Source organism: Takifugu rubripes, chromosome 8 (assembly GCF_901000725.2).
Source record: "Takifugu rubripes chromosome 8, fTakRub1.2, whole genome shotgun sequence".
NCBI classification, from domain to species: Eukaryota; Metazoa; Chordata; class Actinopteri; order Tetraodontiformes; family Tetraodontidae; genus Takifugu; species Takifugu rubripes.
Genome location: NC_042292.1, coordinates 8680193 through 8694089, shown reverse-complemented (window position 1 = coordinate 8694089; position 13897 = coordinate 8680193). Strand labels below are relative to the sequence as shown.

Sequence of the window (13897 nt, the reverse complement as noted above, 5' to 3'; positions counted from 1 at the left end):
TACGATGGCCTCCATCTCACCCCATCAGGCTGCTTTATCCCTGAAACGTCAAGGTGAAAACATCAGGGGAAAATATGGAATTTCACTTCCTGTCGCTGATTCTCTGCGAGGGACCGACAGAGTTTCCAACAGGAAAACACTCTTAGAGGTTTGTTTAAGGCGTCGCTGGGCTGTTTATGAGATCAGATGGGGGAGATTTTCACCCCAAACCTTTATTTGTGAAGAAAAAACTCTTAGTTTTCTCTTCTTGCATCTCAGGAGCAACTGCACTTTTGAGAGCATCCAGCTAAAACAATTATTGGTTGCAGGTTCCTCATTTTGCAATTTAAGATTTTATTTTTTAAATATGAAATTTTAAAAAACCTTCAATAACAGTGGACAGATTCACACATTCAAGAAGACTCCACCTCACAAAGGTCAAATGGTTAAGGAGAAAAAGACAAATGAAACGATGTTTTCAATAAATTATTTATTTAAATTGTTTATTTTACAAAAGTACAAATGTTTTTACATGCCAGGAATCCAAAAAACTAAGAATTAGTTGAGCTCTTCTGTTTTTTTGATGATACCAACAAAAAAAGAACAGAAATATAATGCGTGAATGCAGCGGCTTCCCAGCCTTCATCGTTTTTCAATCTGACTCTGGTGCATCTTCATGATCAGACTGCGGATCTCCTCCCGCTTTTGCCGCACCTGTTGCCTTGGAAACCAATTGTCCAAGCGTACTGGCAGCTCAAAGTGCACCACTGGGTTCTGCAGAGACAAGCAGACATCTCGGTTCAAGAAAATCCTGCAATTGTTCGCCTTAATATCAGTTTTCTGAAGAGCTTCTGTTTTTGTGTGGCTCTGGGACGGATTTAGGAGTTTAGAGCGAGAGAGGAATGTTATTATGGGCCCGGACGCGTGTGTTTACCTGGAGGAAGCTCTCGGCATACTGCAGCAGATACAAACCGCAGTCGCTGCTGTTGTCCTGCTGAGGAACCCGACAGTTGGAGCTCCTCATGTTGACCTGTGTAAACAGACGAGGGGTCCCCCGGCGGACCTCCCACTCTACCTGCAGGTAACTGAAGAAAGAACATCAACCAATCGTCAGTTAATGATCAAACAGCAGAGGGCGACAGTTACCAGAAGAGGTGACAAGTTAAAAGTGTTCTTCACGAGTTCTGGACAGTTACGCTGTTTTTTTTAATTTTAAAATCAAACTAGCTTGGAGGTTGCGGGCGCTGCTTTTATCCGAAAGATTAAAGCTGGACTCACTCTCTGAGAAGTCTGCAGACGTTCTCGTGGTAAGACAGTTTCAGAGAGTCCATGACCAGTATGCACGGCCTGCAGATACACCAGCATCTTGTTAAAGCTGAGCCGAAGGACTTGACAAGTTTGCTTGCAACTCACCTCTTTAGCACCGTGTCCCTGCGACAGTCCTGCTGAAGACATTCCTAGAGGAACACACACAGGATCCCACTGAAAACATGCACAAAACTCTCCATTTACCAGCCAGTGTGGTGTGATGGGTGCTGGAATATTCACCGGCTTCTGCTGTGACCTCAGACTGACGTTTGGTTTCCCCTCAGCTCCTTCAAATTGCCCTGAGGCACCAGATCAAAACATCATCAACCGATCAGCAACATGTCCTTCAAGTATTACAGAGATCGGAAAAGGGGCCCAACGATGCATCATGTGCTCCACAGCGCAAAAAAGGATTTACAATTACAGAGTCGTGACATCATTTCTTCTTATTTATTTATTTATTTTATTAATGATCTGCAGATCTCACCTGTCGAGCTGTGAAACTTCTCGTACTGAACGTCCTCAAGAGACGGAAAACAAACCACCACCAGAAACCAGTGAGCTCTAAAAATAATGGGAGAGATCAATGGTGACATCTAGCATCAAGAAACATCAAGCCCGATCATGGCGCTGAACATTTTCTTCTGAGTCTGATCTCAGCACAGAGCTGCTGCTAAAAACTGTTTCCAAGTCAAATCCATAATGAGGCTCATTTCATTAACCGCTGGAAAATAATCCATTAGAAGGGGCGACACAGCAGAGAGGAGCTGACTGCAGCTGCCAGCTGAAATTCAGAAAATTTGGATTTTCTTCAGCTGGAACCAAAAGAACCAGAACTTTGTGGCAACAATGAAACAGACCTGAAGGCTTCTGTTAAACAACTCAAGACCGGGAGGAATTTCAACCTTTCAGCACCACAACGACCTGAAACACACCTTCAAATCAACAAAGGAATGACAAGATGGAGGTTCTGGAATGAGCTGGGCCCGGTCCGTTACCAACACCAGCTCCAACCGAGCATCTGCAAGGTCACTTAGAGAGCGCAGCACAAAAACTTTGAAACAGTCAAAACCATTTTGAGAGGAAAAATAACGAAATCGTACAAACGTGGCCGACTCTTCTGCTACAATAAACTCCTCAAACCCACCAGGTTACACAAGAGCCACCACACATTCCATATTTAAACAGTCTTTAATATTCAACTGGAAATTTCAACCATTGTAAGATTTAAACAAACAAAGAGGTTGTGCTTGGCGACAAAGCTTCAAATGTGACTGTGACAAGCAGCTGATGCATCCTGGGAGATTTCAGTGCAGAGAGAAGCAGATCTGCTGGAGTCATTGGGAAGAGACAGAAACTGCTGAGCTGAGGGAACTGGAGTCAGTTTGTTACCCAGTTGGCTGCTGGATGCTGTGATGAGGTGCCTGATTTAAGGCTGCATCACAGAATCCTGGATTTAATACCCTGACCCGGGTCACAACTCCAATCCGGCAGCATTAAAACTGCGGGGAACTCCAGACTCAAGGGATTTAACTTGCTGACCAGCTCCATTAAAGTCATAAAACCAGTTCCTGCACATGAGATCAGATCAGCTGCAAACTTTGAAAACAAACCCACTCACTCTTGATTGACAGGCACGAACAGGAAATCTTTGGTGAAAATGTCCACGTGGCGCGTCCAGGTCTTCACCCTCTGGTGCCTCATGTGACGATCGCTGAAAGACAACAATGGAACCATCATCAGAAGGGATCAAAGTGGCGTCACAAACGTTCTCATCTCCATGGTACCAAGCAGACTCTACCAAACCCAGACATTTGATTCCCTCATCACAATTGTTAAAAGTTTCCTTCTCAAACTAGCTGTTAAACACACTTTTTACCATTAACACCTGATTTTGGCCACCGTTTGTCTGCGTTGCACTGAAATAAAGCCTTTGCCTGCAAATATTACGAAATTCTTGCTCTTACGGGACGGCCGGGGCATCGTTTTCCCCGGCAGCTTTCCGTCTACTCAGCTGCTTGAAGAAGAAACTGCTGAAGACGTGACTCTGCTCGGACACGGGGCTGCCGACTCCTTCCAGGACCAGAAATCTGTGATCCACAAAAGGTGTAAACACAAAAAACGATATAAACTCATCAAAACCAGGGCTGTTCGTATGGAGTCTAAACGTTGACGCCTGCTCGATGAGACGGTGTCTGACTTGAGGTAGAAGTCGATGATGACATCGTTGAGGAACTCGCCGGCGTCCAGACAGGCCAGGTCTTCCTTCGTCACGGTGATCCGACCTCGACAAGGCGGTGGAGGATACTGGATTAACCTGAAACCCACATTCTTAGTCAGAAACCCAGCTCAGGTCATTTATATCACCTCAGGTACTAAAACCCCCCTGACCTGGCAGGAAGTTGCTGCTGCTGTTGCTGCCTCTGGGATTTCAGGCTGATCTTCTTACTTCTGTGGCTGTTTTGCACCTGACTGGGTTTCTCCTACGGGGATTGATTTCAGGTTTAGAGGGCCATGATTTGAGAAACAGGGGAGAAAGAGGAGGTGTTGGGAGAAGTGCCTTACCGCAGACCATCCCAGCAGTCTGAGGAGGTGTTGGTCCAGAGGAGGCGGGCAGCTGTGGATCAGCAGAAGACCATCGGTCCACTTCAGAGGAGAGGACAGCTGGCAGGACGAGGAGGAAGAGGAAGAGGAGGAGGAGCAGTGGCCCTTCTTGTACTCCGTCATGTCGAGGATGGAGGCTAGCATCGCTGTTTCAAGTTCCTGAAGCTGCTTCTCCAACACCAGTAGGAGGAGGAAGCATGGAGGGGCTGAAACAAGGGACAAGCTTTGGTCAAGTCACAAAATCCTCGTTCCTGGTTTGGCTGTGAGGTCTGGGGGTCATACCCTAACAGCTTCATTTAAAGCTGTGCTCTGAATCTTAAACACTACCATTTTATTGCGTAAACAATAAACAAACGTACACAAACAAGTGCAAACAATGTATTTAAGGTGTTACCTGAGGCGGTGGCTGAGGTCTGGATGGCGCGCAGCTCCATCTGCAGCAGGCTCGCCTGAGCGTCAGTCACCCACAGGAAGAGCAGCGAAGGGGCGGGACCTTCGCAGTCAGCCAACAGGGACCCATCTCGAGCAACACTCCCGTCCCACAGGCCATAACCACGTAACTGAGACGCCACCACCACAACCTCCCCCTCCTCCGCTCCTGACAGGAAAATATATTGATTTCTGATGTTTAGGTGACATTTTGACCTTTGTTGGGTTTTCAGAAGTCAAAGAAAACATTTTCTTTTCTGTTTAAATCTGAGATGATGCATTTATTTCATTCTTAGAAAAACAGTGGATAATGGAACCAAAAAAAATGGAGATTTGTTTTACCTTTCAGACGAATAGTGATGCCATGTTCAGTGATCTGGAGGAAGACAAAAACTTCAAAATAATACCGGACAATAAAGCTTTAACTTCTGTTAACATATAAAAGTTTACAGATCAACAGTTACACATGATTGTGATCAGTCAATTATCCAAGATAACGTCAGCAGCCGTTCACTCATTCGCTGTTAAAGTGACGTTTAATCAGTCATCCTGTGATTAAAGTATAGTGGTGAGTTCTGCACTAATGAACCACCACCTCTCCCCGCTCATATGAAGCCCAAATTGGTCCCAGAACCAGGGTCAGATTCCATCTGACAGAACTGCAAAAATAGCATCATTGTTTAAACACTGGCGTTCCTTCTCTGTGCATACATTTAAAGACCAAACAGCGAGGGGAAAAAAGAAAAGCTGTGTCCTAAATTTCTGGAAAACAGATGTCAACAATTGTAACTACAGAAAAAGTTACAGAACCTCAGTCTGGGCCAATCAATTCAGCATGTGTGTGTGTGTGTGTGTGGGTGTGTGTTTTGATGTGTTCTTGAACTTACAACATAGTGAGAACCAGAATGTGCATTTTAAGTAGACATTTTGTCTGGTCCTCACAACTAAAGGTAAGAATTATGCAAAGGTCAGAGGCACAGTTGAGATTTAAAGTGAGGAGCTGGGAGCAGGATTATGTCCACAAAAGACCCCCCAAATGTAGAAGTATGTGTGTGTCTGTTCTTGTACTTGCTACATATTGAGTACAAAAATGCACATTCTACTAGCAAAGTGAGGACATTTTTTCTAGTCCTCACAACTACAATGGACAATTTGAGGGTTAAAACCTGGTTTTAGGTTTGTGTTTAGACTTGGGTTTAGGAACAGGATCAGTATTAGTGTTGGGAGCTTAGTTTGGAGGGTTTGAGTTAGGTAAGAGGCTGGACAAATGCATTATATGTCTGAAAGACCTCACAATGATAGAAGTAAAAGAAGTTGCGCTGTGTGTTGGAAGACAATGTGAAAACTAAAAACTGAGAAGTCACACAAATGTTGTTCCCAAGCTTTTCTTGATTGCGGGAGTTAACCTAATGCAGAGATTGTTTTCAGAAATAAAAGATTTTAGAGTTCCCACCATCATCGTGCCATTAGCCTCAGCCTTCATCAGACCAGCATGAAGCGCGGTGAACTCCAGCTGCAGGAAGGAAGGCGACCGCACACATTTTGGAACTGTGGGAGAAGCTTGTTGATCCTGTAGGATCAGACAAAATTTCAGAGTGAGGATGATGATGATGAAGTCAGGACCACCTCCAATGGCTGAAGGAAAAACAAATCAGACATGACCTGTATGAATCTGACAAAGATCCACCAGTTCCTGCTCTAGGCAACCATTAACACCCCCCCCCCCCACACACACACACACACACACACACACACACGACAGGACAAGAATCATTTAAAGACATGCAGCTGGTCTGAATAACATTAAACACTCGCTCCAGTCTGGGTCTACTTAAACCCAATGGGGGGTTGTCTGACTGTTGTTTACAAGCCCAAACAAACCAGGTCACACATCATCCTCCAAACATGTGACACAAGTCTTCGCAGGGACAAATGCGGTCAGAACCTACTGCAGCAGAGGTTATGTTTCTACGAGGATTTTAGCGAAGTTCGACCAGTAAATGTTAAAAGAGATGATCGTTCCATCCATTTTCTTGTATTGATGTAAATAAGTGAAATAAGAGTCTTGCGGAACCTGTCTGGGGGACCAGAAGAATGACCAGGATGTTTTTATTTTGAAAGGTTGGCGGGCTATGTCTGGTTTTCATGGATGCTAAAATCGAACGTCCTGGATCTGTATTTGATCCAGACCCAGAAAGTTTATGCTCTACTGCTGTTGTCCAGGTTTGTCAGAACTCTTAGGTTTTAGGACAAACTTGGGCTTTTTGTTAACACCTTGTCAGTGGGATAAAACATCTATCTCAGGTCTTCTACCTGGACAGGGTCAGAGGTCCCGGGCACCTCCTCCCGGCTGCTGTCCCCTTCTTCCTCACCCTCGTCTTCCTCTTCACTGGACAGCACAACTGAATGATGAATGAATGAAGAACATTGACCCTAGAATTGTGAAGAAGTGGAGCTTGGTTGGAGCGCTGTACTTACTCGGTTCACTGGGATTCTGTCTGGGTTTCCGAGGATGGACCTTTAAAACAGCCGACCTGTATGACACCTTCTTCTCTCTGAACTTCCTCCACTTCTGTCTCTCCTCCTCCCTCAGGTCGTCTCTCACGTCGCTGCTGGTAGTCGGCCGTGCCCTCCCACTGGGAGGCTTCCTGGTTGGGGTCGCCTTGGAAACGGCGCATATGATGTCACAGGGTTTGCTCTTGGTCCTGGGGGAAGACAAAAAGTCTTCTTCTGATGACTGAGTGGAGGTGGATGGAGACAAATTCTTCTGTTTCAACTGTTCACCGGAGTTTCTTCTGTTACTCTGAAGGAAACAACACAATCATATTAATAAATTATTTTGTACATTTGATATTTTTGCATTCTTCCTCCTCCTTCTATTCCTGGATTAAAATATGTGACTCTGACATCAGCTAAGTCAAGCTGAAAATTTCAGAAGAAGGTTTTTACCATTTGATCAGCTGGGCCCTGTGATCCTGAAAGCGTCAAACTCCCAGCATGCTTTTCATCTCGGAGTGCCGCTAGAGAGTCCAAGGACTCCACAGAAATGTGTTTATCAGGCAGTTGTGAACCTGGAAAAAGATCAAAAGTAGATAAATGAAGTACAGGCTAAACGACAACAGGATTCCTATGGTCTTATCTCTCCCTTCTGCTCAATCGCTAACTTTAAATAAATGCCCAAAACACTAATTTATGCATATTGAAAATATTTATTTGTGGACTGAAAAATACGAAAACGTCTAAATAGTAACGCAATTTGAAATATGAACTGATGAATGTTTTAAAACTGACCACTGTGATCAGTTCTCTTCAGTGGTGGAGAGCGCAGCTCCGAGGTCACCCCAGGAGATAGGAGGCGGTCAGACGCTCTCTTAGGGCGCCACCTGGTGGACACATAGTTTTAAACAGAAACGTAACAACCTCAAATGTTAAAAATACTTCGAAAATCTCATTTATCTAATGCACGCAGACAGGCAGGTATGGGAAAACTCGGACCAATGATATCACTAAAAATTATTTTCTAGTGTTTGTGATTATTCCCCACTATTTATTTAACCAATTGCTGTTTACCATTTGTGCTGCTAATGTTTCATGGCCCAATTCATGTTTTCCTCTGATAAAAAATATTTACAATAAAAACCTATTCAACCAAGGGTCAAAACTTAAGAGAAGTAATATCTGCCACACATAGACTGACTCCTGTATTGATTTAAGGGATGAAAATCATTCTAACACATACCCGTTTGAGAAACAAGCCGAGGAGGACCCTCGTTGACTCCCACTTCCTGCTGCTCTCTGATTGACTGACGGTGCTGCTCTGGTCAGATTATTGAGGCCCAGCAGCGTTTTGACCACATCTCCAAAGAAAGGCTTGCAAGGTGTGCTAAACACAGCAACAAAATGCATCGTTTCAGGTCACCTCTTTGCTGTGTCGGGATGCCATTTACACAGAAGTGCGTACAAACCTCTGTTTATTAGACAAGGGGCTAAAAGTGTTCCCAGACTGCCTTCTCTCTGCTTTGCCGTTGTTGGAGGGCTCTCCATAACCACACTGAAAATTCAAGAGGGATTAATTATACCACATATAACAGGTACACAGGTGCTCTAAGGAGGGAGAAGAACCACCTTAACGTTGGGAGTGGAGGGCTGCAGGCAGGACAGCGGCGACTGCATGAGCGTGTGAGCCGGGTCAGAATCAGACGGCTGTTTCTTCTTGGGGATTCTGAAGGGAGTGTCCATGCTGATGAAACAAGACACAGCCGGCCAAGTGATACACGGACACAAAATAATTTCACCAACCCCATCAGTGTGGCACAGTCATGTGTCCACTTGATAATTAGATTTAGAATTTTCAGTTCAATGTAATATGATATCTCACTCTAACAATAAAAGAAAAAAATCACGCAATTTGGGGGAAATGTATTAAACCTATTGCAATTTTATTACTTTTGAAAGTCATTTTTATCACCTCTGACCAGTACCCAGCTTTGAGTGTTGACTTTCTTAAATTAATGTAAAATTAAATGAAATATTCCTGCGATGGAAACTAGGGGCTAGTTTAACAATTGGGAGCCGGACTGACAGCAAGACCCTCTCAATCCATAACATTTCATTTCAAATGTTATGCATTTGAAATGAAACCGATTTTGATCAAATCCGGTTGTACCGAACCAGGATCCTTCAGTGTGTACAGTCCTGACAGGAGCCGATGCTTTACCACTATAACCTCGCTAAATGCCCATCCTGCCATCGTCAGGTCATTGTTTATCATTGTCTTTTTTATGACAATCTAGTGCTTCGTGGTGAAGTAAATGTTCAGGCCCCGGGCTCAGAGTTTACTAACCCAAAGTCAGCCGGTGGACCCAGCTGGATGTAAAGGCAACTAGCTCGCAGGCTAGCCGGCTAGCCAGAGAGCTCCGTGAGATTCGGATTGACTTCCGGTCTTAAACTATGTGGCCAGCTCATGTGGTCGAGATGATATCCAGTCAGTGGAAAAAATACAATCAAAACAATCGTTTCAACTAGCACATTTTAGCTCGCCGTTTCTGAACTGAAGACAGGCTGGAGATTTATCCGAGGAACACCGACATCACGTGACCAGCTACCGTTCAGCTCAATGACGTCACAATCGTTGGAGCGATTTAACTTTTCTGCTGTTGATTTTCTGTTTCGTTTTTCTCTTTGTTGAACGGTGAAACTAATACCAAACGTGATCTCGTGGGAGCAAAAGGTCTGCGATCGTGGAGGAGAGAAGGAAAACCAAATACTAAAGGAATGGAATAAAGTTTATTCTACAAATGTTCAGTCATGTACAAGACATGTAAAAATAAAAAGAGCAGTACTCTTTGCAATTTGCATGTCAGGAATTACATTCATATGACGATTTTTATTATTCGTCGGGGGAAAAAGTGACAATGCGGTAATAAAGCGTTTTTGTTTTTAATTAACCTGATAGCAGAAGGATTCCCTTTGAAGATACGATTCAATTAATTTAAACAACACGTTTTATACTGAAAGGGGTTTTGATCTCATTTTTCCTTAATGTTTAATTTCAGAACGAAAAGTAAATCCAATTTTGTGGATCATTTAATTCAGGCCCATATTTGACCACCTCGGGTCCATCACTTCCGGGTTTACAGGGCAGGGGAGCGATTAGAGGATAAACTTTTTCAAGTTAGATATTAACATAAGATTAAACGATGTTGAAACAATTTAAACAAACGTGCATCTGTTAATATGGTTGTTAACTGGATCTAAATAAATACATGAAAAAGCGAAGCAGAAAACCTCGAACCAAAGAAAAGCATATGCTGGAGTTTTGTAGCATTTCGCACCTTGAAGCACTTAACACCTCTTTTAATGGAATACTGTATTCCCTTTTAAGAACCACAACCTCCCCATGTTCTAACGTTATATTTTTCTATTGCTTGCACTGCGGACCTGCAGTGTTATTTGGGAGTGGATTAAATGCCGGTATCCTTTGTACCCCTGTGACTATGGCTAAAGACCCAATTATTATATTTAAATGAGTTTGGTGGGCTACACATAATAGGCCCTGATGTCATTCAGAGAGGTGTGGAGCTCAATGAAGAATGCAGAGTACTCCTTTAAGATTTTGGAGAGTTTCAGAACATTACAGGACAACAGATTCAGGTGCTGAATGAATTAGCCAAAGATGTGGAAAGAGAAAAGAAGAAGGCAATCGGGATAAATTCATGTTAAATTCAATGCAAAGTCAAAGGGAGGCAAAAACGGAGCAGCTACAAGCTCTTATAGCCGAGAAGAAGATGGAACTTGTCAGGTTGTGTACAAAATATGAAGCTCTGCATGAAACAGAGATGGAGGAGAATTAATTAATCAACCACTTTAGGCAGAAGTGAGGGAAGGAATGAAAACAGACACAACATTCTGTTCTGTGACTTTATTTCATGATGAGCGGCCCTGTTATCTCAGATGCTTCTTTTTTTATTAAAGAAATTCTACAGTTTCAATTGCACTTAAGAGCAACCTTTAACACCTCAAGAGGGCTTTGTGTGAGCGTATTTTTATTTGCACGCGTTTTTTTTAAACCGCGTGACTGGATGTTAATGTCACCACTGCTCTGACTAACCACAGTTTTAACGTGAAGAAAAAAAGTGCAATAAAACTTCTTTTTTTTTCACAGCACGTGGTGTAAGAAAGACCTACAGTTTAAAAGAGCAACCACATTCAAACCATCATGGTATGTTAATTCTCCCCAGCTCAGTGGTAACTGGCAACACCAAAACACTAAATGTTAATATCAACGTTACGGATGTCAGAAAATCAGTAGTGAGTTTACATCAGGTTGTAACTCTGAATCTGGACGGCTCATTTGCGCTCACCACCATCTCCATCATGACCAGTCGGTGGTGTTTCTGTCTGCTTGGTGCCTTTTTCATGAGGTGTCCAGGGACAAACTCTGAATGGAAACACTGAACATGACATAACTCACCAGAAATTAGGTTCTTAGGTTTGACCTCGGCGGTTGTGGAGAGCTGTGCCAATACAATACCAGAGATATTATAAAGGAATAAAAATTTGACACTGACCAGATTATTTAACTGGAATACCCTGAGGTTAACCTAAATCTTAACATTTCTCCCAAATTTCCCATCTCAACTTCCCATAGACAGAGATCTGTGGTCCTTTGCCATTACTGCTAATGCTACTGCTACATAACTGCTGAAGATTCTGTGTGTGTTGTCTCCATTTCAGTGTGTATGATCCCTCTCTCTTCACACACTTCTGTACCTGCTGCTCCACCTCCGGAGTGTTTTTATTCCATTTTTCAGCTTCCTCAGATGGATATAAAAATGTTTATTGGTGAGATTGTTCAAGGATAATTATTGAACATCTGGACCAGGAAGACCTTCGGCATCTGGCCCAAGAAATTACAGTTCGGGAGAAACCCCATCAGAGGAAAGAGGACAGGGAGAAAAACTGAAATTACATTTCACCCTTTCTTTTTCTGATGTGGTGCAAGGGAGTGGAAAGAAAAATCCTATCTTTGTTCAGAAGGATCTGCAGGTCTAATATCCACACTTAAAGGTGTGAAGATCCCTGATAGGTTGCAAACAGTTGCAAAAATTAAAGAAAGATTTTGCAGGTCTTCCTGCAAGGTGATTCTGCTCTGAGCAGTGAAACATATAAATGATTCTATCAAACAGGATGAATGCAGAAAATGGTTCTGAGGTAACTAAAAAAACATCCTTTTCAAGGTTTCAATATTATGAAGGACCAGTAAAATGTTTATTATTAGACGATGATGGTGAAATTACCAGCGGCTTCCCTTTTCTGACCTGCTCAAAGTTAATTTGTTTTTCCACACAAAATGTTACTTCCCAATTGGCCCAATGTCAGACGACAGTCGTGTCAAATGCGGAGGCTGCCGTTCTCCTGACCTTGAAGGTGACCACAACACTGTTTTTTCTGCATTTAACAACCAAAATATCAACAAGATAGAGCCACAGATGTGTGACCAGATAATGGGAACACTGGAGCCCCAAATAATGCAAATAATAAATACTGCATTTGACAGGTGTGCAACCTTTTAAAGAAAGTTTCAACATTGATGTTATTTTCTGCAAGAGAACAAATATCGGCAAACGAATTTTGAAGTTCAGAGTTAATAAAATGTATTTTATTTCCACTTGGTGGCGCTGTGATATTAAAGCTGAGGACTCCGTGTGCGGGCGTGAGAGGTGCACACGGGAGAGTCAAAGTTGACCTCCCGTGTGCACCTCTTTCACGTGTAGCAGGTCTGTGATCATTAAAAGTATTTGTTTTGTGTCTAAATGACACAATCACAAATGTCGCCATTATTCAACCGCCCTCATCAATTTAGAATGATGACACGTGACCGATGTTTTAAATAAAGTGCAAAGATTTTTTTTCGTCGACATTAGCTGAAACAGAAGCGTTAGAATAAAGTAATCAAACTTTGCCAGTGAAAATGGGGAGAATCAAAAGAGAACTGGATAAAAAATATAAAGTGGCGAAGCGATGCGGTTAATATGTGTAAAGTTAACATCATTTAAATAGTATTACGTCGATAAGAGCTTCCGGCTTCTTTCAAAATGAAATGTACGGAACTGAAATTGTGAGGTTTCAAAGAAGATTCATCACACAAGAACTTCAATGTAAAGCATAGGCTGAGATGATCCCATTGCCAGAGCAGGTCCAGACAGTTGATATGTGATGGATGGACTTAGGGTTTGCAAATGCTGCAACCTCCAGGGTGAAAAGTTTGGTGATGGTTTCGTAATAATGGTCTGAGAGTGGCAGCCAATGACTCTGAGTTCCCTCTCCCTCAACATGTCAGCAGTTCCTGGTGGCTATTGCCCAGCCTCCCAGAATCCTATCTAGCACCTCCAGGAGACCCTATATTGTTACTTCTACCACCACCACGTGGGACCACAGACTGTCCAAGAGTAGATCCTCAAGGAGATTATCCAACATCTCCTCAGGTGTTGTAGGGACGTGGAGGTGACCCACACTATAAAGGTCAGATCATCCTGTACTCTTATCATTCCTCTAGACTCTTAAGGATGATTCTGTACCCCTGTACCCCCACCCATCTTTCTTCACTCCTGTACATTCACACTCATTTTGGCAAGTTTCCCTCGACCTCTGCTAACTCCCTGAACCCCAAACTACCTCTCGCCTGTCTACTGTGGGGTCTCAAGCATTCTGTCACCCCACCTTCGTAACAGTCAATCAACAGACAGCTCTAGTTTAAAAACCTCACATTTTCAATACAATAATATAATAAGAAACAATAATAACAAAATACAGTGTGTAATAATGAACAAAAATTAGTATATTTATCTCTCTGGGATGTGTGTGTTTCCTTCATTCCTTTTACTGGAATGAATGTTTTCTGCACACTTAGATTTTGCAAACACACACACACACACACACACACACACACACACACACACACACACACACACACACACACACACACACACACACACTTTATTTTTTGAAAGCAACTGGCGGAAACGTGAGGCCTAATTATGTAAAACTTGACGCTTTGGAGAAAGAGAACAGCAGA

The 13897-nt window shown here is 42.9% G+C and overlaps 1 protein-coding gene across 1 annotated transcript; it reads right to left on the bottom strand.

Moving 5' to 3' along the window:
- Positions 1-460: 460 nt before the first annotated feature.
- senp7b (SUMO specific peptidase 7b) lies at positions 461-9448 on the bottom strand. The gene is made up of 22 exons (XM_011606306.2): positions 9164-9448; positions 8446-8560; positions 8286-8371; positions 8060-8203; positions 7612-7703; positions 7270-7391; positions 6799-7123; positions 6634-6722; positions 5774-5890; positions 4663-4696; positions 4286-4489; positions 3853-4097; positions 3679-3770; positions 3488-3604; positions 3255-3377; positions 2909-3001; positions 1775-1851; positions 1528-1586; positions 1393-1436; positions 1258-1326; positions 914-1064; positions 461-753 (listed from the first exon to the last, which is right to left on the bottom strand). The coding sequence occupies exons 2-22, from the start codon at positions 8557-8559 to the stop codon at positions 622-624; spliced, it is 2529 nt and encodes an 842-aa protein (XP_011604608.2). The 5' UTR covers position 8560; positions 9164-9448; the 3' UTR covers positions 461-621.
- Between the last annotated feature and the right edge of the window lie 4449 nt (positions 9449-13897).